Below are 20,556 nucleotides of genomic sequence, written 5' to 3'. Positions count from 1 at the left end.
CACAGTGTGTATGTGTGTGGAGCTTTTTGGAACTTACAAAAAAGGAGTGAAGGAGAGCTGAGCCAAAAAGAGCCTTCAGGCTGGTTTCCACCAGAACGCCCAGCCAATTCATCAGGGCCCAGCACTGAAGGTAGTCATGGCCACCGTGCCAAAGGCAGACGAAGCCGAACGCCAGCGCCGTGGATAACATTTTGTACATCACTCCGTGATGTGAACCTCCCAGAGGCACGTAGATGTATCTGCAAGACGAGGGCGAAAGGAATGATTTAAAGCGGCAATTATAGCGGTTTAAAAAAACCACACACACAATTTAATTAGCATTTCTCAGTACGTAGATAATGACTAGCGTTGATGCGAAATAAAGTGGGGTTAAAATGTCCGCCCCCGCCATGCGTCATGTCATGTTCGCAAATCTTTAATCAGATAAAGGTACCTGGAGCAAAAAAAAAAATAAAAAAAATAGACGATCCCCAGAATAACAATGGTGGTGTTAGTAATGACGCAACCGGGTGGACTAGTTGTTCTCCCTGTGAGTCACACAAACATCGTCCATCACTAGATGCTCTGGGCAGAGAGATGGTCTCCTGGTGGTCACAAGTATGTTGGCATTGTTTATATGTGATCCATCTCTCTACAAATTCTCAGAAGCTGTGAAAAACCAAAGAATGTTTTCCTGAACAGCGTCCTCATGGCGTGCTACTTGTGTTGTAGTAATCGGTGTCAAGGAAGTAAGATGAAATGATACACCTTACGTGAGAGCGTATCATCTTCTAACAACTTTGTCAGTTTGCCAGCCTCTGAACTAGTTTCATCTCAAATTTTGATTAACATGTTTCTCAGTGTGAAAGGTGCTCTCTGGTGCTGCAGAAGCCGCAGCCTCATTATTTCAGCTACCCCGTGGTTAATCGAAAGTTCCTGAAAGACGAGCCAGGTTTTCGGGACCTTTGAAAAGAGTGCCGCGTCGGCGAGTGACGGCAGGTGTGGGTAGCAGATGGATGGCGACCGGCAGCGTTGTACTTTTACTAAGTAGCATGCCGCCGCTTGGTTGACTATACATTGACAGGTGTGATATGGATTTTCTTCCTCACTTGAAGTAAATGAGAATTCAAATGCCCAAGTTGCTCATCAAAGATGCACATTTCCATGAATTTGGGATCAAACGCTCCTTCTCATGCGCACTTCAGCTGCACAAACTCTAATTTAGCATCCATTGAGGACCCTCCAGCTGGGTTGATAGCCGTACCTGCGGCAGGTAATGGAATGACAAAGAAGGAGCCACTTAGCAGCCAAGGGAGACGGGTATCAATGAGTCATGGTTTCACACCCACACCGTCCTCCTCGGACCGTTTGAGCGCAATCTCGCATTAAAGCCTTTTTAAAAGCACTTTTGACAAAGGGCGGACGTGCGGCGCATTGTGTGCCGCTTATCGTTTTTGCATCAGCCGTGGGATAATTGCAAGAACTTGCCATTAAGCGTAAAGGCCACTTTTTTTTTTTTTAACCCAGAAAATTTCCATTTAACTTTTCCGCAATGACCATATTTGTGCTGAATAGTGTAACTGCGTTAAAGTCAATCATTATATAAACACAACTTCTTACATTTCTTTGGCTTTTCCAAAAAACCCGCACGTATATTGACCATATCTTCTATTTGCACTGTGATTGGCTGACAGTTCGTCCACGGGGTAAACCATTTATCTGTCTGGAAGACAACAGGTACGGACTCCATTCCTAACGCAATGATGAGAAACGCTATAATTATGCGTATCAAAACAAAGCAGGCACCCCGACTAAGCAGAAGACAAAAAGGAGACAAGGGAGCATGTTCTCAGACAAGCATCTGCACCTTCACGAAGCGATGTGCCTCCACCAAGCGGATCGCAAACTCCCGACAGGCTGCGGTACATTCAGTGGGATTTGCTTCATTAGGAGGCGGGCAAACTAATAATAACAATGCGAGCCGTCCGAGGCATAACGGGCAAACGGCGCCGGCTGTTTCATATGCACATATTCAACAAAGGAGGCATTTCTCCAGGGTTTGGCGGATGGAACCACAACAACAGACACGCTTTTGCTATTATTCGCCAACAACCACAACATGGAGGCTCATAATCATGAGAAAGCCTCCATGCAAATGCAGCACCCTTGTCTATTTATGACCAAATGTGCTAGGCAGCTGCAGAATGGGACCCCCCCCACCCCCACCTTTTTTGGGAAAGATTGTTTAAACAGTTACATATTGATGACTTCAATAAGCTGCCAAAATGAACATGTGCTAACGTAGGCAATAAATACAATGCAGACCAAAAAGGGGGGGGAAAAAAAAAGTAAAACTACTCACTTGACATTTTGGGTAGGGTTAGGAACATGTTTGGAGTGCAAGACTGCCACCTGGTGGTAATTTATGGCTAATACTAAAATCAACTAGACGCATGGACATTATAAATAATAATTTGTGCATTTATGTGGCGATATTCAGTTGTCTATATTTTATTAAAGACATTTCCCTTCCTGAAATATAGAAAGACTAGCGAGACCGAGATATGTGTCTCAAGAGATGTTGAGTGAATGAATGAATGGATTCATAAATAGAATAAACAAAGAACCAGACAAGACAAGTATGTGTGCATCTTATGAAGGGCATCTTACCTGAGGAGCCATCGATACAGGCCCTTGTCAAAATGCCTATAAGAGCGGAGAGACAAAGCGAGAGATGGAGAACGTTAATTGGATTCACACATTTACATGATAATACCACGAGCCGGGAACACCTGAGCTCCACCGGCTTCATTATGCTGTCTACTAAATAAACGCAGGCATGCTGAGAAGAATCCTGTTTGCATGCCAGATGCGCTCTCCTTCCCACTCTCTTTGGTCATTAAGAAGATTAGACCAAGCATGTCTTCCGGGGTCTTCTCGCAGCCATAAAACGCTGCCTGTTTGTCCCATGACGTCGGCTGACAGCTTTATGCATTCCATCAATGTTGTCGACAGTGGCCAGCTCAGCGCACGCGGGATTGCGGTGCGTCACAGGTCAGCAGTATTGGACCAACTTGTCTTTGGAGAGATTCGCACAAGCGCAGCCGTCCATCTCGGCGTTACGGTCGACCGTGTCTAAAAATGTCTTGCATTTTAAATGGATGGCCAGTGCTATACTATACTGCTTTGGTGTGTTGACTCAGCACATTTTGTTCATGTTTCAAAACAATTTCGCAAATAGATTACGAATCAACTCGAATGTTCATTAGCGGCGCCATGAACATTTTTTTTTGGGTGAACTATTTTTGGGCATTTCACTTTGGATGTATTGAGGAATGCTTTCTTCTAGGTGAGATACATAAACAACTGTCCGCCTCTGCTGCATGGAAATTTGATTGTAACCTCTCTTCTGCCAAGGAAGGAGCTTATATGGCTGTGTGACACTTTTGCAACAGCGCCCCCAACAGACTAAAGTCAAATGTAATATTTTCACTGGAGATCACTGATGAAATTAATTGTTGAGTGTGTGCTATGTGTGTTTTGCTGCATTAACTTCTCACCCTAAAGCTCCATTAAAAAAAACGAAAAAAAAACAAGAGTCCTTGAGACGAGCATATGTCGTGTGGAGGTGACCGGTTGTGGTGATTGCGAGTAATGGCGGGTGAGACAATTTAGCGCGGGGGTTGATTGCTAAAGCAGACACACTTTAAAAAGCACTTGACATTAAATGCAAGCCTTTTTTCCCCCCCCCTCAAGGATGTATAGTGAATGCGGGGGACGACGCCGAGTGGACGCGACTTACCGCCACATGCCGGTGAAACTGTACATGATGCTGACGCAACGAGGTAGACCAGGAGGAACCAACTGGTCCAACGTGGCCAACATGGACGGAAGTCCAAAGAGGACCAAATACTTGACGAAGAAGAACTGCACCAGGGCCAGAGCCAGACCACCTGCCCAACAATAGTAATAGATTGATAAGAATGCATTAAATTCTTTTTGAAGCAAGCGATACCTTTCTATAAATCTGCCAGAAATCTGTGTAGCTCCATTTAATCCCTTATATTCATAATTCATTCACTCAGCCCACGTATATTTTTAAGCCCTCCTTTAGCACAGAGAAAAAAAAAAATCCTGGAGCCGTGCCTGTGCTCAAATGAGAACACTTGTACTTACCTAAAGCCCAGGGTGGCAGAATCTCCAGATAGGTCTCATTGGATTGGATGGCATGCATGTACATGGTGTGAATCATATACTCGGCGATGCACCACCACATCAGGATCCGTGCCGAACGAAGCAACAAGTAACAAGCACCTGGTTTGTGCTGGTCGCTCTCCTCTACGGGTTTCTGCATCTGCAAGGTGACACATTGACATTGATGAAGCCAACACACACAGTGATGAACGCTATTTAACGTCAAATTTTACAGGCTTTCACTTACTAACCTGCTCGAGGTAGTCATTATACGTGATGATGGGTCCATTGTAGAAGAAGGGATGGTAGAACGTGTAGGACAACAGCCAGCACAGCTGCGGGAGGGCGGCGCCATGGATCGACGGGCGCCCGCAGTGCTCCAAACTGAAGCTGATGAGCCGAAGAGTGCCCACGGCCACGCTGAAGAGCAGCAGGTAGTATTCCTCCTCGTGCTCGTACCAGCCTCTCTGTGGGAAACGTTAGGAAAGATATCCTCTCTGTCTCTTATAGCTGAGTAAAATATGTTGGATTGTTGGAGGTTTTTTTTCTATGTGCATTTGCATTTAGGTGGTCGCTCCACCTGAATGTCCTGAAGTGGTCGCACATGAAGAGTGCAGAGGAGCAGAAGGTTGCAGGTCCAACACAAAATGGGCCTTTTGAGCTGAGCCACAGAAAAAGACAAAGCCACGTGGAGAAGTAACATGGCCACACCTCTGAGTCCCAACACACTGCAGGCAGCAGAGAGGCCGTAAACTGTGAGCACTGCAACACGAATCTGTTGACACAAGATAGAAAAATGACCAAAAAAGATTACATAAGATGACATAATAACGATATTTTTTCACAATTCAAAACCCATGTTCATTTACATACAGATTTTCAGAAATCCTCACATAAGATTAATTTAATAATCTAATTTCACACTTGGTGGGTGGGACTTTGTATGTTATTTGCATATAAACTATTAAAAAGCCACCTACAATTCGCTCTTTAATCACTTTTTTGTGTGAGGTGGGTTGATTCCAACCTGTGGGTAAAAGATGATGCACAATCGAGATATGACAGCATGTCCGACCAGAGTCCAAAGCAAGGACTTCTTAGCCCACTCGGTCCAAAAGGTCCACTCAAAGTCTGACACATCCTGACCAAAACACAAGAAATAAAAAAACATCACAAAACCCATGTATGATGTACAGACTTTTATATTTTTATGCAATATGTTGTCACTTTTGATCCCAGTGACTGCAGTACAAAAATTTTCAAAACATACCCTTTTGAACCCCTTAAAGAGGCCTCTTTCCAGTTGAAATTCTCTATCCAATCCTGCTTCATGCTCTGAAACACAAGAGCCAGAAACACTGTTTTTCCGAAGCTTTTCTAACAAGCGAAAGCAATTTATTTTCCTCCTACCTTTTGAGAACCTGTGAAGTTGATAGAAAGAGTACAAGTGGGAGACAAAAGACAAGAGCCAGTAGACAAGGAGCTCCGTCTGCGGCAGTCTCACCGACTGGATGGATGTCATCTGGTCCAAGTGGCTGCGCTATAGTGGGCCTGCGATATGATTATGAAAATACAATCAATTTTACACCACAAGTTTAGTTGCATACTCAGAGCTGTTTCTTATATTCATATACTTTCCTTGGCACAAACAAGGATACATTCCACTGTAAATACTTTTCTAAGTCAATTGATAAATCAATTTGAACGAGTATAAGGGCTTCACGTCGTTTTATTTCGGTAAAATAATACCAAAACCTTAACTAAGTCGTGCTAATTGTTTTTAATTGTGACCTCGTAGACTGAAGTGGCGAAGAAGCTGTCGGTTGCTAGGTAACGCCAACCGTTTTACGGCAGTTATTTTCGCGGCTAACTCGCTGCGTCTCCACTGGACAAAGTGAATTAATTTAAACAAGTATAAGGGCTTCACGTCGTTCTATTTAGGTAATATAATATCAAAACCTTAACTAAGTCGTGCTAATTGGTTTTAATTGTGACCTCGTTGACTGCAGTGGCGATGAAGTTGTCGGTTGCTAGGTAACGCCAAACGTTTTACGGCAGTCACTTTCGCGGCTAACTCGCTGGGTCTCGAGTGGACAAACTGCTAATATACACGGCGGTGAGTACATTTTAAAAATAAAAGCTGGTAAAACTGGACATGTTTGTGAAAGAGTGACGTTTTCTCCCCGAGCTGTTCCATTATAGTTAACTTCCATAACTGGACCATCTCTGCGGTGGCTAAATTAGTGTCACGTTTGGTGTGTTACCTAAAAATGCCGAGTTGCGGTCCATTTTGTTGTTCTTACGTCAGTCCACGCTATCCGAGAGCGAATATTTGGTTGAAATTCAAAGTTAGAGCTCATTAAAGTGGTTCAAATAACACAGACTTACTTCCGCCTTCTTCTCTCCTTCTATTGTGCTTCATGCTTGCTCTTCGTCAAGATGGCCGCCCCCTTCAGGCTGGGATGACTCATCGCTTGAACGTGTACTGTGAGTACTTGTTTTAATTTTTGTTTTTGCGATATAGACTAAATAATACACTAGTAACTTGAGTATGTAGCAACTGAAGGTCGATAACTTAATTTATAGATTTATTTCTTAGTCAGAACTCAATGGCTAAAATGTAATTTACACAACAGCCAATTGTGTACCATGAGTTGTGTAACCAAAAATATTTATTCTTTTAGGGATGCTGCTAAAAAGAAAACAACACGGTTGGTGGAGCGGTTATAAGCCATTTGGGTTCTATATTTACACGATACTTGTTCTTTGTGAGCTCTTTTCACCTCCTGAAGAGTTCTAGAATGAAGAGAAGGGCTGCACTTTTAAAAATGGGTTTATTTCAGATCAACAACTGCAACTTCACTTTGCCAAGCTGATGATGAGGTCATAGGAACTTAAACACAAAGAGGTGCTCGGTTTTTACAAGAGTTGTACCAACCGTTGGCATGCAGACCCTTTAAATGTTGTCAAACACATCGCCATTGTTTTTTCTCTCGAAACCATGTACATTTTGTTGTTTGGCCTTAGCGGGCATCGATAATACCACATGTGGGGCATCATATCAAGCAACAGGTGTAAGCTCATCTAGCGTGAGGGTGCATGCCAGCATGTAATTGTTAGGCGTAAGTGTGCGCGCGCTCTCAGAGGGTGTCAACAACAGCTTCTTCAGAGCTCCTCGGTCTCGCCTTCGTAGGGCACGCCATCCAGCTCCATGTGGATGCTGTTGGGCTCACCGCTGCACACCCAGCCGATGGGTGTGCGATTGAAGCAAGGTCGCAGGTTGATCTCGGATCCGTACACCACCGTGGGCTCAGCTACCACTTTGGTCTTCTCGGTGTCAGGCATTTGGAATTTCATAAACTGCAGGGCCTTTTCAAATCCACCGTAGGGCATGGCAGTCCTGGTAATGTGAGACGATGGTCATTTTTTTTGCTGTCAACATCTTCCTCTAATTCTACCATTTTAGCATCTGTCTGATTGCTGGATGCCAGCTGTGTGAAAATATGCTAGCTTGCGTCAAATATGGGTTCTTGTATAAATATCTACATTTTTTGAAAGCGCTGTGAAAAAAGCTAAAGTTAAAAAACAAAAGAAATCACGTAGGATCAATCATGTAAAAAATAAAAACAGGTGGGGTCCAAGGATAGAAACCTGAGGTACTCCTTAAAGTAGCAAACCCCAATTTTTTACAGCATATTAAATATACCAGTAAATTATTGGGGTGGCACTTTCGCCAAACGTCACAACTGCCAAATGTTTTTTTTTTAAATATACTTTGATGAATACCTGTTGAAGCATTTATACTTGCGCAGTTCAATATGATGAATAGGACCGGGCATGGATCCTTTCAGGGTGGCGAGCAAACCTTCGTCGCCCTTCATGGCCTTTTCCCATGGTGACATGTAAGTCTTCGCATGCATCTTAGATGGGTCGTCTTTTCCGCTACCTACCAACAGGGAAGTCATCGACTGGACAATGAGGCACTGTTAGGATCATTTACTCTGTGATTTCGACAATCCTTCATACCAACCTTTCTGTGTGGAGCCATCACCCGATCCTCCATGTCCATCTTTCCCATGCTGACCTGCGCCTTGTCCCGCCGCACTTCCTCCGACTCCTCCACCGACTCCCCCTGCTCCTCCAGCTTCTCCGCCCTTGCTTCCAGGTTTTGGTGGAGGAATGGGGACCCCTCCCCCAAACACCATCCCTCCATAATGCAGTCGACTCGCATCCTTGCTGAGGAGATACCCTCCCAGATGTATCGTATTGCTGCCTATCGGAGCGCCCGTTGTTGGGTCATACTTTGGCAACTCGTCCTAAAGGGAAGACAAATGTTATTTGCTGATGAAGCCCGCCCGCGTTGCACTATTTTGCTGTAGGCTACCTGGGAGTCGCCAATGAACATGTCGGGGTTGTTCTCGTAGATGAACTTGTCCACCCGCTGCTGCCTCATCTTGAACATCTTGGAGCCTTTGTTCTTGAGCAGTGCCAACTCTTCCAGCATGATGTCTTTTGGCGTTCCAATCTTTCTTCCCAAATCAAACTCGGATATCTTTATCACCGGCTCGTAGTCTAGATCATTCATGGCATTAAATCACCAATTCGACTTTGTCAAGTTTGGTTGATGATACTCCAAACGATCACTTACCATCTTGAGAGATATTTGCGATGTCAATGACGACTTTTGTAGGCTTTTTCCTCTTGCTTATTGGGGTTGGCGTTCTTGCAGGCATGGCTGTTGGGAGAGAGAATAGAGAAGAATATTTATTAGATAGGTCAGAAGCGGAAGCAATGAATCGCTTAATGTTCGAATCATCCTCTGGCTCCGACCCCGCCGACTCGTATTGTAGAGTTTTGCGTTTTATGGTGTTAAGGTGTCTTGCTACATGCAATCATGAACGCTTAAGTTTGTTTATTATTGAGCATGGCCATCGATAGTATCGTTTAAATTTGGGATCCATCGGGGCAACATTTTGAAGGACTCCTTATAATGACCGAATAGATTAACAGTACATTTGATAGTTGTATTTAAGCTTAAGGTACAAAACAGTTGCATTTAATTAAGTTGTATTTTTTAATCCACTATATTTAAGTGTTAATGTTGAGGTTACAGTGGCTTAAAGTTGTTTAAAATACACTTTTAAGGCAATAAAATCACTGCTTAGGTTCTTGAAGGAATAATTTTGTGTATTGCTGTTTCTTTTCTAACTTCTGTTTGTTATACAGCTATGGCTGTAATGATCCAAATATTTATTTTGCACTTGTAGACCTAGTTTTGCATGAGTGTGAAATTGTATATTCCTAATTGAAATGATCTTTTATTGTATTTTTTTTTCTTTCTTGCAAGACGGCCATATTATAAGCACATGCAGTTCACAAACATGTTAAGCACCCTTCTCTTGTTAAAAGGAAAAACATCACATTGAGTGACTGTAACACAACCCACAGGGCTATTTTTAATATTTCCATCCTTAGCCAAGACAGAGAGAAGAGTAAATGCGTCATTTGACCATCAACGGGTCTGATACAATCCATCAATGCACAAAAACACACCTGCAATGTAATCCTTATTTTCAATCTCTTATGGAACACAAATTTAATCAGTGTAGCGTTGGTTAAAGAAATTCTCAGGCGCAGTTTTGAAATCCTCAAGATGTTTAGGAGCGGGCTCTCAGGTTTAACACCCCCTTTTTCTGGGTTTGGTGACGGCATATTACATGCATGCAGCGCCAGGAGTGGGAGGGGCAGCACACGGGTCCATTCCTTTGGTCATTTGAAGATGCAAGCAGATAGTCCAAGTGGCATCAAATTAATCATTTTAAAATCATTTTAAAAGGATTTTCATTCAAACATTTGCAGCATTGCAGAAAAGGAATCATTGTTAAAATTTCCGTGCTCCTCTAGAAAGGCCCCTCCAGAAAGAATCATTTAAAACATGTTGCATTTGTTTATCTCTAGTACTTTTGTAAATTTTAATCAAAGCTGTCATGTCGCGAAAACTCACCTGTATTTTTTTTTTATAATCCTGCGGCAGGTAGACAAGTAAGAGACCCAAAATCCGGAGTTGACAGATCCCCCAAAAGCGTACGACTACTTGAATCCCAGTTCGGGGGTCAGCACGACACCCACCCTACACTCAAATGGCAGGTAGTCTTTTTCCAGGCTGGGGGGCTACGGGTGGGTGGCCGCGGTGTGGCGGAGGTGGATTTTGAGGAGTATGAATAGGGATGTAGGAGCTGCTAAGGCATGGAGGGGCGGGTGGGATTTGGGGGGGGGTCAGTACTTTAGCCAGCTTAAAGTGCTGATGGGGGATATTAAGGGAACAAAATGATTCTCCCAGATGGTTGCAGAGCTTATATTTAGCAGCAGGAACGCGGGGAAGCCACATCAGTTACAAGATAACCCCAAGGGACCACAAGTGTGTGTTTAGGTTGCACGCAGTGTGAGAGGAAAGTCAAGGCGAGTGTAAATGCACATATGCTTACGGTGAAGGTGTGAGGTTAAGCAGGTGTTTGTTGAAGTGACTCCACGGCTTGCAGTCTCGCTATACCTTTACAGGACTATATATTAGCGGTGTGCAAACTATTGCCTGTTCTTTAATTTTTTTTTATATTATCGAGTACTGCATTCATCTCAATTTTTTAATTTAATAAATGAATAATTTATGAATTCCATGAACATGTATTTATTTTATTAAAGATTGTGGTTCCTTGAGATGCGAGTGGACATAAAATATTTTAAGACACAAGCAATCATTCGTATTATTTTTTCAATTATTTTTATTTGACGTGAGCGCAAGACTGAGATACTTATATTGTATGGTGGCAGTGCCCTCTAGTGGTTAACATGCCTATTATTAGATTCTTATTTTCAGACAAATGCTTGAAATGTTTGAGTTGTGGGCATGTTGATATTTATTGCTGTTCTGCATTGCTCACTTTACCTATTCTTATTTAATTTTGACTTTTTCAATCATTTTTTTAGACTTGTAAAGGAGAAATGCTAAAAAGACAAGCACACTCCTCATCTGTGGCACCAGAGGTGATGAGCCACAAGTGAAGATGAGCACTTGACATTTGGAAACCAATAATTTTCTACGAATTAAAGGTATGTAAGAGACAAGAGGTAGGACATTTAAGATAAAGTAAATTGTGTGATATTTATCTTGTTTTGGCAAAACATTAAAATATCCATCTGTATGTGCCTCACACTACACACTCCCATACTACAGTGCCACAAAGTAACAAAAAAAATAAACAAACATTTATCTCAGCATCCCCCTATAAAAGGGGAAAAAAAATTCAAAATCACTGATATTCTATTTTTCACAAAAAAGAAAATTTGAGAAGAACAAACCCTTAAGGATTTATTCATTTAATTTCACTTAACATTCTAATACTAGATTATGCTAAACCTGAGAGCCCACTGCACTTTTTGTTACCTTTTTAAGTTAAAGTGAAATGGAACGTTGGGAACTATTTTCTGTTAAAACCTTTATGGAGTTATTTATATGTTGACATTTTCATTTCACTTTCTAAAACATGCTGCTTATCCAAGGAACTCTTTTTTTTTTCCTTACCTTTTTTTAGAATTTGAAAATAAAGATGTATTGCTTAAGATAAAACAAACAAAAAAAAAAAAAACTTGAACATGTTGCAAATTGCAAGTCAAGTCCTTTTTGTAATTGGCGTTGGTATTGACCCTGAAAAAAAATCATTGGGCTATCTCTATAATGAACAATTGGGGGCAGTATAAAACCAGACACGTCAGACAAGTGGTGCGTTTCAGATGTCATTTTATTCATCTAAAAATGTCTCATTTTATTGTAAATATAAACATCTTCACACATCGTCAATATGCTGACACATTTGTAATTGTCATACGTTACACCATAATATCCACAAATGTGATTTTGCACCCTTGAGATCATCCGTACAGTAGAAAACAAATTAGAACCTCTAATCTCATCTTTTTTTTTCTTCTTATTGCAGTAAAAAAAAAACAAAAAAAAAACACGTCAGTGCCTTGACTTTTTGTCATCTTGACAACCTCTATTCTGATCCTTTCTCGTCATCCTCTGTTAACATCTTCATGCTGTGGGTGTTCACGACTTAAACAACTTTGAATCTTACGTCCAAACAAAAATACGATCAAATCATTCATGTGTATTTTTGACCACTGACCACATTCACGTCTGTCCTATCATTATCCTACCGATCATTTCCACCTCTCCACAGCCTCTCTCATATCATCAAACGCTCTTATTAATACTCACTATAAATCATCTTTCCCTTGCACAACTTCATATAGAATCAATAAAACACACACTTGTTCATCTCTGTTATTTATTTAATAAAATAAAATATATGAGTAACACATCTGTCAAGACCACATTTAGCAGCTGTGTCATTGTTCTATTAGGAAGCTTAATATAATATAATGTAATGTGAAGTAAGTGCACATTGTTTACTGGGATTGAGGGGGAATTAATACTGGAGTGCCAAAAGAGTAACAACCATTGTGGTTTTACAAATATTAATTTACATTTAATATATTGTATACATTTGAAATTAAGCCTAAGGTTTGCTTTGCAGTATACAGTGTGTTAGTATGGTAACTAATCTAAAGATGTAAGCAGCAACATTAAAGTGATGAACGTTTCTGTCTAGAAGCTTGAGCGTAATATATTATAATGTTTAGAGTTGCTTGTTTATGTGGGGTGTGATCCCTTTACACCAAGCAACCGAAAATCTTTTAATGTGATGTTTGCCTGATTCTTTGGGAAAACAAGCAAACCAGCACTAGCAGCAAAGACAATTACAAGGACGAGTGAATGAACGGCACACTTGGATTTAGTGCGGTAGTGGCGAGTTTCCAGTTGTTTATATTGCCCCGGGTCGCCACACATGAGGCTGAACACCCCCCTTGGTAGCAACAAAACGTGGTTTGGGTGCCTGGATTGGGGTGGACTTGAGCGGGGGCAATGAAGACAGAAAACTAAGCTCTGGAGCACTCTGGAACTGCTTGGCTGCCTGAAGGCCGGTGTCGTAGGACACTGGGCTATAATGTGTTGCTACACTGGGCACAGGGTTCGGAGGCGGCATGGCAGATAATCTTGGAAGGCCGGGCAATCCACCTATTTGAGAGGAGAATGAAACTGACTCTCTGAATGGAGCTTGTGCCAAGTTGGCATCTGAGGTTGAAAAAGCCGGACCAGGAGGTGGAGAGGTCATATCAGAGTGATTTATACGCTCTCCGAGGCTGGTGGCTGAGCGAGGTGCAAGGACTTTGGGAACCAGAGTGGGAGCAGACATAGGTGTTGGTGTTGAGAATCTCTTGATCTCATAGGTACGAGCTGTTTTTATGGGTATCTGCTTCGGTGAAACCAAGGAGCTGCCCACCATTGCAGTATAATGTCCTTGACTCTGATTGTGCTGAGAAGGGTTAGCAGCACTTCCACTGAACATGGCAGAGTTGAGCTGGTAGGGCTGCCTTCTCATGAAATCCAGAGCTTGGATGCCCTCACGCTGGGAGCCACCTTTACTCTTACTAGCTGTCTTGGCTGTGTTCTTCTGAGGCCCTTTGGGGATAGAAGGGGCAAGGAGTGGATTATACCCAATGGGTGGAGGGGCACGCACATTGGAGGAGTATTTCCACTGAGAGGGAATGGAGGGGTTGGAGGAGGAGTTGAGGGGTTGTGTAGGGCCATGAAACACTTCCTGTTGGTAATGGGTCTGTGGAGCCGCATCCACTACATACATACCCATGCGGTTCTGTCTGCGGGCAAAGAGCTGAGCCCCCTTTCCTCCCGCTTGAATGATCTGCGGGGCCTCCTGCAGAACCCGAGGTTTTGGTGCCACTGGGGGAGGAGGCATCTTCCCTTTGCTGACCATCTCACTTCCTCCTTCCTGCGCATAGCCATAAAAATCTTCAGAGAATGGTTGGATATGCTTAGGTTGCGTAGCCCTTTCATCAAAATTCTGCACCATGGACAACAGCTCAGGATTGGGTGAATTCTTCTTGACTTCTGGTACATGGAACATAGGTTTAGGTTTTCCAGTACGGCGTCGAGCCTCAAGTAAAATTCCCGAACGACCTCCTAAACCAGCAACAGGGGTTGGAGCTATCGCTTCTGGGTGGGAGACCATGGACACTGGTGCTACAGGTGTCATGGGAATTTGAGTTGGGCATGAAGGTGCACCTGGCAAAACTGGTGGACTCAGTGCAACTCGTTGAATTGGAGCAGGAATTTGAGATACGGGAGGAATAGGAGCCGAAACTTTGAACTGCGGTAAAGCTGAAACCATTGGTTGTGGTGGAGCTGAAAAGGTGGGCTGCGGTGGAGTTGGAGGCATTCGAGGCACATTTACATGTTGAACTGGATAAGCAGCAGTCATCTGTTGAGGTGTGTGTGCTGTCTCTATAAAAGAGGAACTGGCCGAAGGGCTTAGGATGACAGAAGCCTCCGCTGTGCGAGTTACAGAAGGTTTAGAAGAGACTTGAGGACCAGGTGACAGCTGTAACATAACTGATGTAGAATTAATAGCCTGCTCTGGGACAGTGGAAAATTGCGGTGGAACGGCAGCTGCTGAGGTAGGTCGATGGTGTATCTTTGTGGCAGATGGATTGAATGCTACTGGAGCAGTCGCGGCCCGCAAAGTAATGAAGCCAGGTGTGAAAGGACGTGCAGTTCTGTTGAGAACATTACTGGCAGGTGCTTCTGGTACGGATGTCTCAACTGGTGGCGCCGTGCCGATGAACATATCCACAGAGGCAATGGCTGGCCTGGGTCCACCTCGCAGACCCATTCTAGCGGTTCCACCTGTGGCCTGAGATAGATCTCCATTAGACATGTTAAAGGTCGCTTGGGCTTGGTAGACATCTTGTTGTAAGGCTGCATTCCCTTGACTGTCTGGATAAAACATCTGGGCTTGCTCGTTTATAGCCTGCTGGGCCACCTGAGACTGTGATGCCTCCACCTTCTTGGCATGCTCAGCAGCTCTTTTCCTCTGCTGTTCAAACAACTGGGCACCCTTCCCCGTAGTGGCATTCAAGCCTGGACTTGGAGCATCCTCCTCCCCATCCCCTCGGCCCTCTACAGCCGCAGTTGCCCTTTTCTCTAGCATATCCAAGTAGTCACTATCCCAGGTTGGATCAGGAGCGGCTGAAAAGCCCTCTTCCTCAAATTCTGACTCACTGCCATGCAACACACTATCTTCTTCTTCTTCTTGTGAGTCCAGGGACTGATCCTCATCCACACTGCCAAAGCTCGTGAGGGTATACTTCTTAGAGCGCTGCCGCCTTTTCTTGAACATCAGCACCCCTTTGGAGTGAGGGTTAGGAGCGTCCGTCAGGAGGGATGCGATTGTTCTACACTTGCTTCTGGCTTCCTTTACATGCTTGTCCTGCGGCGTATCTCCTCGGTTAAGTTCTGTAGAATGTAAAACCCACAGCTGTTAATCACGATTGTTTTCGGTTGCATAAAAATCCCGTCTAAATATAAACTGAGCGCAAGAGTTTGTGTTAATACTGTATACGCAGCAGCAGAGGTCAGGTATCTCTGAATTCTTTCTGAGGTCATCATACAAACCCGACCTGAATGGCAGAGCTTAGCAGCCATCAATCAGCTCATCTGCCACAGTAGCACTTCTGGAAAAAATTCCAGGCAAGCCTTAAGCTTCTCACATTAGCTGGATTGAAGGAGAAATCTGTAACTTAGTTAATGTATGTGCAAGCCAGTGGAACGTTGCAAAGTTGCTGTGTAGGTGACTGGAAGAATTGAGACGTGCCCTTTACAGGGTACAACACGAGCCTGTTTTTTGTTGTGCTGGTTTTGTCTGGCTTTTTCACCTTCCAACCGAGGTCAACTGTGAGAATGTTTTTAGGCAGCTCTACTTACTGGCTTGCTTGGCCTTTTCCATGTAGGTGGTTGTAAGTTCCTCGTCAACCGGGTTATTCACAGGGCCCACCATGGGCACTAGCTGGCTGCGAGAGCTCAGCATCATTGCCTCTTTTGCCCTCTCGGGGGATACCAGCGGCACATTAGCAATCTCGATGAAGTCTTCCTCCTGCTCTCCATCCCGGGGCCCCTGGTCGTCTGCTGACGAGACGATGGAAGATGTCTCAGTTGATGTTTGGGAGGAAGACCACATTCCTGGAGCAGGGGGTTGGTAAATCACTTCCCTTCGCGCCACCCCGGGCAGCCCTCCGTTTCCACCTCCCCCGTGTCCTTCTGACAGATAAACTTGTGCATCTGGGGCGCTGTCATAGCCGCTCATCTCCGAAGTCTCCCCTCCCTCAGGAGATGTCCGTCCTGTTGGTTTGTTGGAATTAGGGCTGCGTCGTTTCTGACGTCGTTGCCTCTCGTAGCCCGCAACATCTGCGTCGCTATCAGTCTCACCATAGTAGGCCTCACTACCAGGCGGCGAAGTGAGGCCGCTAGTTAGGGAAGATCGGCTACGGTGGACCTCACGGACAGGCGCGTGGTGGAGGTCACTGGGTGACCGTGTCAACAGGGAAGCACGGTACTCCTTGTCGATACGAGGGGAAGGCGCACGGGTCATGAGCACCACAGACTGAAACCCAGCAGGTACTCTGCAAGTAGGAAGGTTTAGACTTAAATTATTGGAACCACATCATTTACATCACTCAAGTCACTTTTGATTTGCTTTTTCCTTCTTGGGACCTGCTTGGTTCATTACCAACATAATCCTTTTGTGCTCACCTTTTAACACGGATGTGTAATATCATTGGGGAGGCATCGATCAGGCTCATAGCCTGGGCATGAGATAACACATCACATGGCTGGTCATTGATGGACACCAACTCGTCCGTCTCTTTCAATCCGCCTCTGCACGCCTTGCTACGTTTGCGCACCTACATCGGCACAGATAGGAAGAAACGCAGTCACTCATAACAATCCGAGTCGGGCCTCTTGTGCTCAAGGTCTAGATGATGATTAAAATTACGTGGGTTGGTTGATCTAGATTGTCGGTGGATGTCAATGACTACGGCAATGTTTGTGTCTTGTGTCTGCGGTAGGCTTATTCCCTGACAGCATTGCCTTGCTGTGAACATAGGCCACATGTTGCCGCTCAAGTGCGACACTCATACACACTTAACATTTGAAGCTTTGCTATTTGTGCCCGAGCTCTGTCAAGATCGTGGCAGCGTGCCTATCCAAAAGTGCCTCGGGGTCCAGTACAAACCATGTCAGCGAGCCTCATTACAAACAGACCTTTAAATTTCAAGCAAGTTTAGATTTCATCGATTTCAATTACAATGCTTGGTCATATGGATTTTATAGGTCAAACTTAAAAACAAAAATATCTCAAAAACCTGATGTGCTAGACATAAGATGTAGGGACCTTTTTTAAATCAGCATCCAAAATACATTTTGGCTGCCGTATACAGTAACTACTCAACCGACTGTACCATTAGACTTAAAAAAAGAATCGCCTGAGTCAGCTTAATTAGTTTTATCCTCAGCTATTCTTGTTGACACGTAAGGCAATCCTACATCCTCATTTAGCTAATCTTTTTTTTTCAAAGTGCCTTGCGTCAAAAAGCGTAACCGTTCTGGATACCCTTGCAATGCCCAACCTCATATACACGGGAGCAGGCCACCGATACAGAAATACACGCTCACTCATAAATAAACACACAAATACGCACAGGCACCGGTGTCTACAGCGCTCCCAAAACGCCAAACTGTCAGAGCTCTTACACCTGTTGGCGTAAATGACGGGACCATGCCTTCCTTGCTCTCAGGGGTGAGGGAGCACACCAATTTAGGAACAGGAGCAGCTGTCCTTTGCCGCGTCGGTGATTTGATGTCCCTGTCACTCGGTGTAAACCTTACAACTAGATAAAATGTAGCTTGTAGAAGTGTATTGTTTGAGTCGTTAATCGATCAATACATTTCCAAGGATTATCTTTACCACTTTGTTTTTCCTCTCATAATTGCCTGGTCCCCCTGATGCTCTGTCTGTTTCTAACGCCCACCCGGGGTCATCCGCGATGTAAACAGAAACACCGTTGCAGTGTCGTAGTTAACCGAAGTTAGCACCAGGGTCTGAAAGGTTTATTTTAGGGTGTACAGTCCACCAAAAATTCCAAAAAGTCATTCTTGTTGGGGATTTTGCCATTTAACTAGCTTCTTGTTAGTTGTGCAGAGTGACTAAACAGTTGTGCAAAGTTTAGGGGAGGTCAAACTAAGTTCACCTGTAAAGGTTACCGTGCATTTAAGGTTCATCCTGAAATTTCCCTCCAAGTGTCACAGATATTGATCTACAAATCAGTAGTAGTTCTGTAGCAAGATTGGCAAGTCCAAAGTGCAGGTTTTTTTTTTTTTGGTAATCACAGAGTTGAAACACACACCCCTGCTAACCTCATGGCCCAGCGCTCCTTGAGCAAAAATAGAAACCTGCTCAGTCAACACTAAAAAGCACTTGAATCATTTGTGAGCTAAAAGCCTTAATAGATGTCATACAGCTCGTGTGACGGATGTAGCTTAAAAACAAACGCTTTTAAGGCTTTTAATTTCATTTTAGTCCGATATATAGATGAATACAGAATTGAAACTAATAAACATCCAAAAATGTCAAATTCGAGAAAGCAGAAGACCGCAATGCTTGCTTGGACCGGGAATCATCACACTATGCGGCATCTTAATCCTGACTTTTGCGCTTTGGTGCATGTCTCCGTATAAATCTCAAATAACCGGACAGCTTGAACTTGAGCGGAGTGATTATAGTGCCAATGGCATGTTCACCTCATACAATGAAAACACATTAACAGTTGCTAAGAGGATGACCTGAATTATAAATCACAACCTTACCCATTAAGTGTGGACAAAGTCATTGGGAAATATCTTCCACCAAGGTCATATTGCCCCGACTTTTTCAGGAGTTCCATTGATAGTATTTTTTATTTGAAGTTTAATGGTCGATTAGTGTCGCGGTGGTACGGAGCTCATATTGCCATAGTTCAGATCCCAAACGAGTTTGGGATAAGATTTTATGTCGCTTAAACAATCCTGTTTAATTGTAGTCATAAAATTTAAAATATCAATTTTTAAAAACCAACACCATCTTACCTTGGCCACCTGTAGAGGTTTGTGGTGTTCCACACCACCCTGCAGACGGAAGCCCCACGGCGCTCCACCGGACAGAGTAATCAAAACTTCCTCTGCAACCATTCTGATGCTTTCTTTTTTACCTTTTTTTTTAAACTTCTTTTTCCTGGAAAAGCCCCTGGTCTTTAATTTTTTTCTTTTCTTGCCTGGGTGGGGGCCCTCAATGCCTTGGCCCCATGGTGCGCAGTAAGGGCCCCCCTCAAACACTCCAACCTACGCTTTGCCTGCCACGCTGTGCAGGCTCTGACGTTTTTCTAAGTCCAGCCCAGAGGACGACGTTCATACCTGAACACACACACATTGGGGTCCACCCCGCCCCGACCGCTCTGGCTAAGGATACGATGGGAGCTAGGTCCGCTTACACCGAGGAATGCCTTTCCCCAAATGAGTGAGGGACGGCTCGAGCGCAACACTTGTCCTGTCGCTCAGAGCGGCAGTATGCCGCTGGGCTGCTGATAGCCCCTCTAAAAATAGTTCCCCACTACTTCTACTGCTCCACCAGCTCCTCTTGCAGACCGAGGAAAGAGTGCTCAGTGTTCCCAAATAATAAAATAACGGAACAAAAAAATGAATTAAATTACTATCAAATGTGGCTTAAATCAAGAGTGGGCAAAGTTTTGCAGATTTACGAAACTTTTTTGGGACATTGTGGGGCAATTAATGGAGTAGTTAGCCACACAAAAAGTATCTAATTGGGAGCAATGCTGCTAAATTTGAACGATTAAAAAAAAGTCTTATTAATAGCGTGGTTGCGCCTCTAAATAATCATGAATTTAACTGGTAGTTGTGCCGAATAACTTAACCACTGATGTCTACGCCGCTCTTATATTGTAGAAGCGGGGTTCATGCCAGGTGCAGAAGTGTGTCACTGCGTGCTGTTTTAGCCACGCCCCCACAAAAATCAGTTTGATGCTCTTTCTCCAAAACTCAGTACTACGTAGTTCCTACTCTTTCCGCATTTTTCTGCAGTGATTATATCTTTAACCTGAAACTAATCTTTGAATCATACGTGGCCCATACGCGCCCGGGATAACCTGGTGATCCTGAAAGGGGGATCCTTCCATCTGTGGTCCCTTCTCAAGGTTTCTCATTTTCCCCTGGTAGGGTTTTTTTTGAGTTTTTCCTTGCCCTTTTGGGAGCTTATGATCAGGGGATGCTTTGAGAATAATTGTCAATTTTGGCTATGTGAAGCCCTTTGAGACTGTTTGTGATTTAGGGCCATACAAATAAACTTGACTTGACTTGAC

The 20,556-nt window shown here is 43.8% G+C and overlaps 3 protein-coding genes and 1 long non-coding RNA gene across 7 annotated transcripts in view; 1 reads left to right on the top strand and 3 right to left on the bottom strand.

Moving 5' to 3' along the window:
• hhat (hedgehog acyltransferase) overlaps positions 1–6,664 on the bottom strand; it is a 34,606-nt gene extending 27,942 nt beyond the window's left edge. For 2 of the 3 annotated variants that reach the window (XR_007485065.2, XM_049735919.2), the window contains exons 1-10: positions 6,438–6,586; positions 5,584–5,724; positions 5,444–5,508; positions 5,201–5,314; positions 4,754–4,948; positions 4,425–4,640; positions 4,156–4,333; positions 3,782–3,932; positions 2,650–2,685; positions 38–239 (exon numbers count right to left, since the gene is read on the bottom strand). Coding sequence is in view for 2 of the 3 variants with exons in the window: in XM_049735919.2 (XP_049591876.1) it covers positions 38–239; positions 2,650–2,685; positions 3,782–3,932; positions 4,156–4,333; positions 4,425–4,640; positions 4,754–4,948; positions 5,201–5,314; positions 5,444–5,508; positions 5,584–5,695 (1,269 nt within the window). In the remaining variant the exon portion in view is untranslated. Of the gene's footprint in view, positions 1–37; positions 240–2,649; positions 2,686–3,781; positions 3,933–4,155; positions 4,334–4,424; positions 4,641–4,753; positions 4,949–5,200; positions 5,315–5,443; positions 5,509–5,583; positions 5,725–6,437 lie in introns of all 3 variants that reach the window. The other variant, XM_049735920.2, reaches the window with a different exon arrangement.
• The window catches only part of LOC125978533 (uncharacterized), a 61,128-nt gene continuing 46,662 nt past the window's right edge, over positions 6,091–20,556 (top strand). Inside the window, exons 1-3 of the long non-coding RNA XR_007485073.2 lie at positions 6,091–6,289; positions 6,613–6,660; positions 11,158–11,280. This is a non-coding gene — a long non-coding RNA (uncharacterized lncRNA). The remainder of the gene's footprint in view (positions 6,290–6,612; positions 6,661–11,157; positions 11,281–20,556) is intronic.
• Positions 6,991–10,409, bottom strand: myoz1a (myozenin 1a). Its single transcript, XM_049735939.1, has 6 exons — positions 10,178–10,409; positions 8,822–8,908; positions 8,558–8,745; positions 8,204–8,489; positions 7,960–8,119; positions 6,991–7,573 (listed from the first exon to the last, which is right to left on the bottom strand). The coding sequence occupies exons 2-6, from the start codon at positions 8,904–8,906 to the stop codon at positions 7,339–7,341; spliced, it is 954 nt and encodes a 317-aa protein (XP_049591896.1). The 5' UTR covers positions 8,907–8,908; positions 10,178–10,409; the 3' UTR covers positions 6,991–7,338.
• On the bottom strand, positions 11,952–19,692 carry synpo2la (synaptopodin 2-like a). 2 transcript variants are annotated; one of them, XM_049735911.1, is made up of 5 exons: positions 19,271–19,692; positions 16,898–17,049; positions 16,574–16,767; positions 16,073–16,486; positions 11,952–15,604 (listed from the first exon to the last, which is right to left on the bottom strand). In XM_049735911.1, the coding sequence occupies exons 1-5, from the start codon at positions 19,370–19,372 to the stop codon at positions 13,056–13,058; spliced, it is 3,411 nt and encodes a 1,136-aa protein (XP_049591868.1). In that variant the 5' UTR covers positions 19,373–19,692; the 3' UTR covers positions 11,952–13,055. The 2 variants fall into 2 exon arrangements, with proteins under 2 accessions (XP_049591868.1, XP_049591867.1); XM_049735910.2 differs by having other exon boundaries at positions 16,073–16,767; positions 19,271–19,691.

This window comes from Syngnathus scovelli, chromosome 12 (assembly GCF_024217435.2).
Source record: "Syngnathus scovelli strain Florida chromosome 12, RoL_Ssco_1.2, whole genome shotgun sequence".
In the NCBI taxonomy this organism is placed as follows: domain Eukaryota; kingdom Metazoa; phylum Chordata; class Actinopteri; order Syngnathiformes; family Syngnathidae; genus Syngnathus; species Syngnathus scovelli.
The sequence above is the reverse complement of the archived record's forward strand: the minus strand, read 5'-3'. Positions and strand labels throughout refer to the sequence as shown.

What these genes read in the sequence shown, in the direction of transcription:
- myoz1a (XM_049735939.1), bottom strand. Translation starts at nt 8,906, where the DNA reads ATGCCTGCAAGAACGCCAACCCCAATAAGCAAGAGGAAAAAGCCTACA. An exon ending in TGTTCATTGGCGACTCCCAG is followed by an intron (nt 8,490 to 8,557) that starts GTAGCCTACAGC and finishes TCTTCCCTTTAG; the next exon opens with GACGAGTTGCCAAAGTATGA. An exon ending in TGATGGCTCCACACAGAAAG is followed by an intron (nt 8,120 to 8,203) that starts GTTGGTATGAAG and finishes CCCTGTTGGTAG; the next exon opens with GTAGCGGAAAAGACGACCCA.
- synpo2la (XM_049735910.2), bottom strand. Translation starts at nt 19,372, where the DNA reads ATGGTTGCAGAGGAAGTTTTGATTACTCTGTCCGGTGGAGCGCCGTGG. An exon ending in AACCTCTACAGGTGGCCAAG is followed by an intron (nt 17,050 to 19,270) that starts GTAAGATGGTGT and finishes GTGCCGATGTAG; the next exon opens with GTGCGCAAACGTAGCAAGGC. An exon ending in GGAAAAGGCCAAGCAAGCCA is followed by an intron (nt 15,605 to 16,072) that starts GTAAGTAGAGCT and finishes TACATTCTACAG; the next exon opens with AACTTAACCGAGGAGATACG.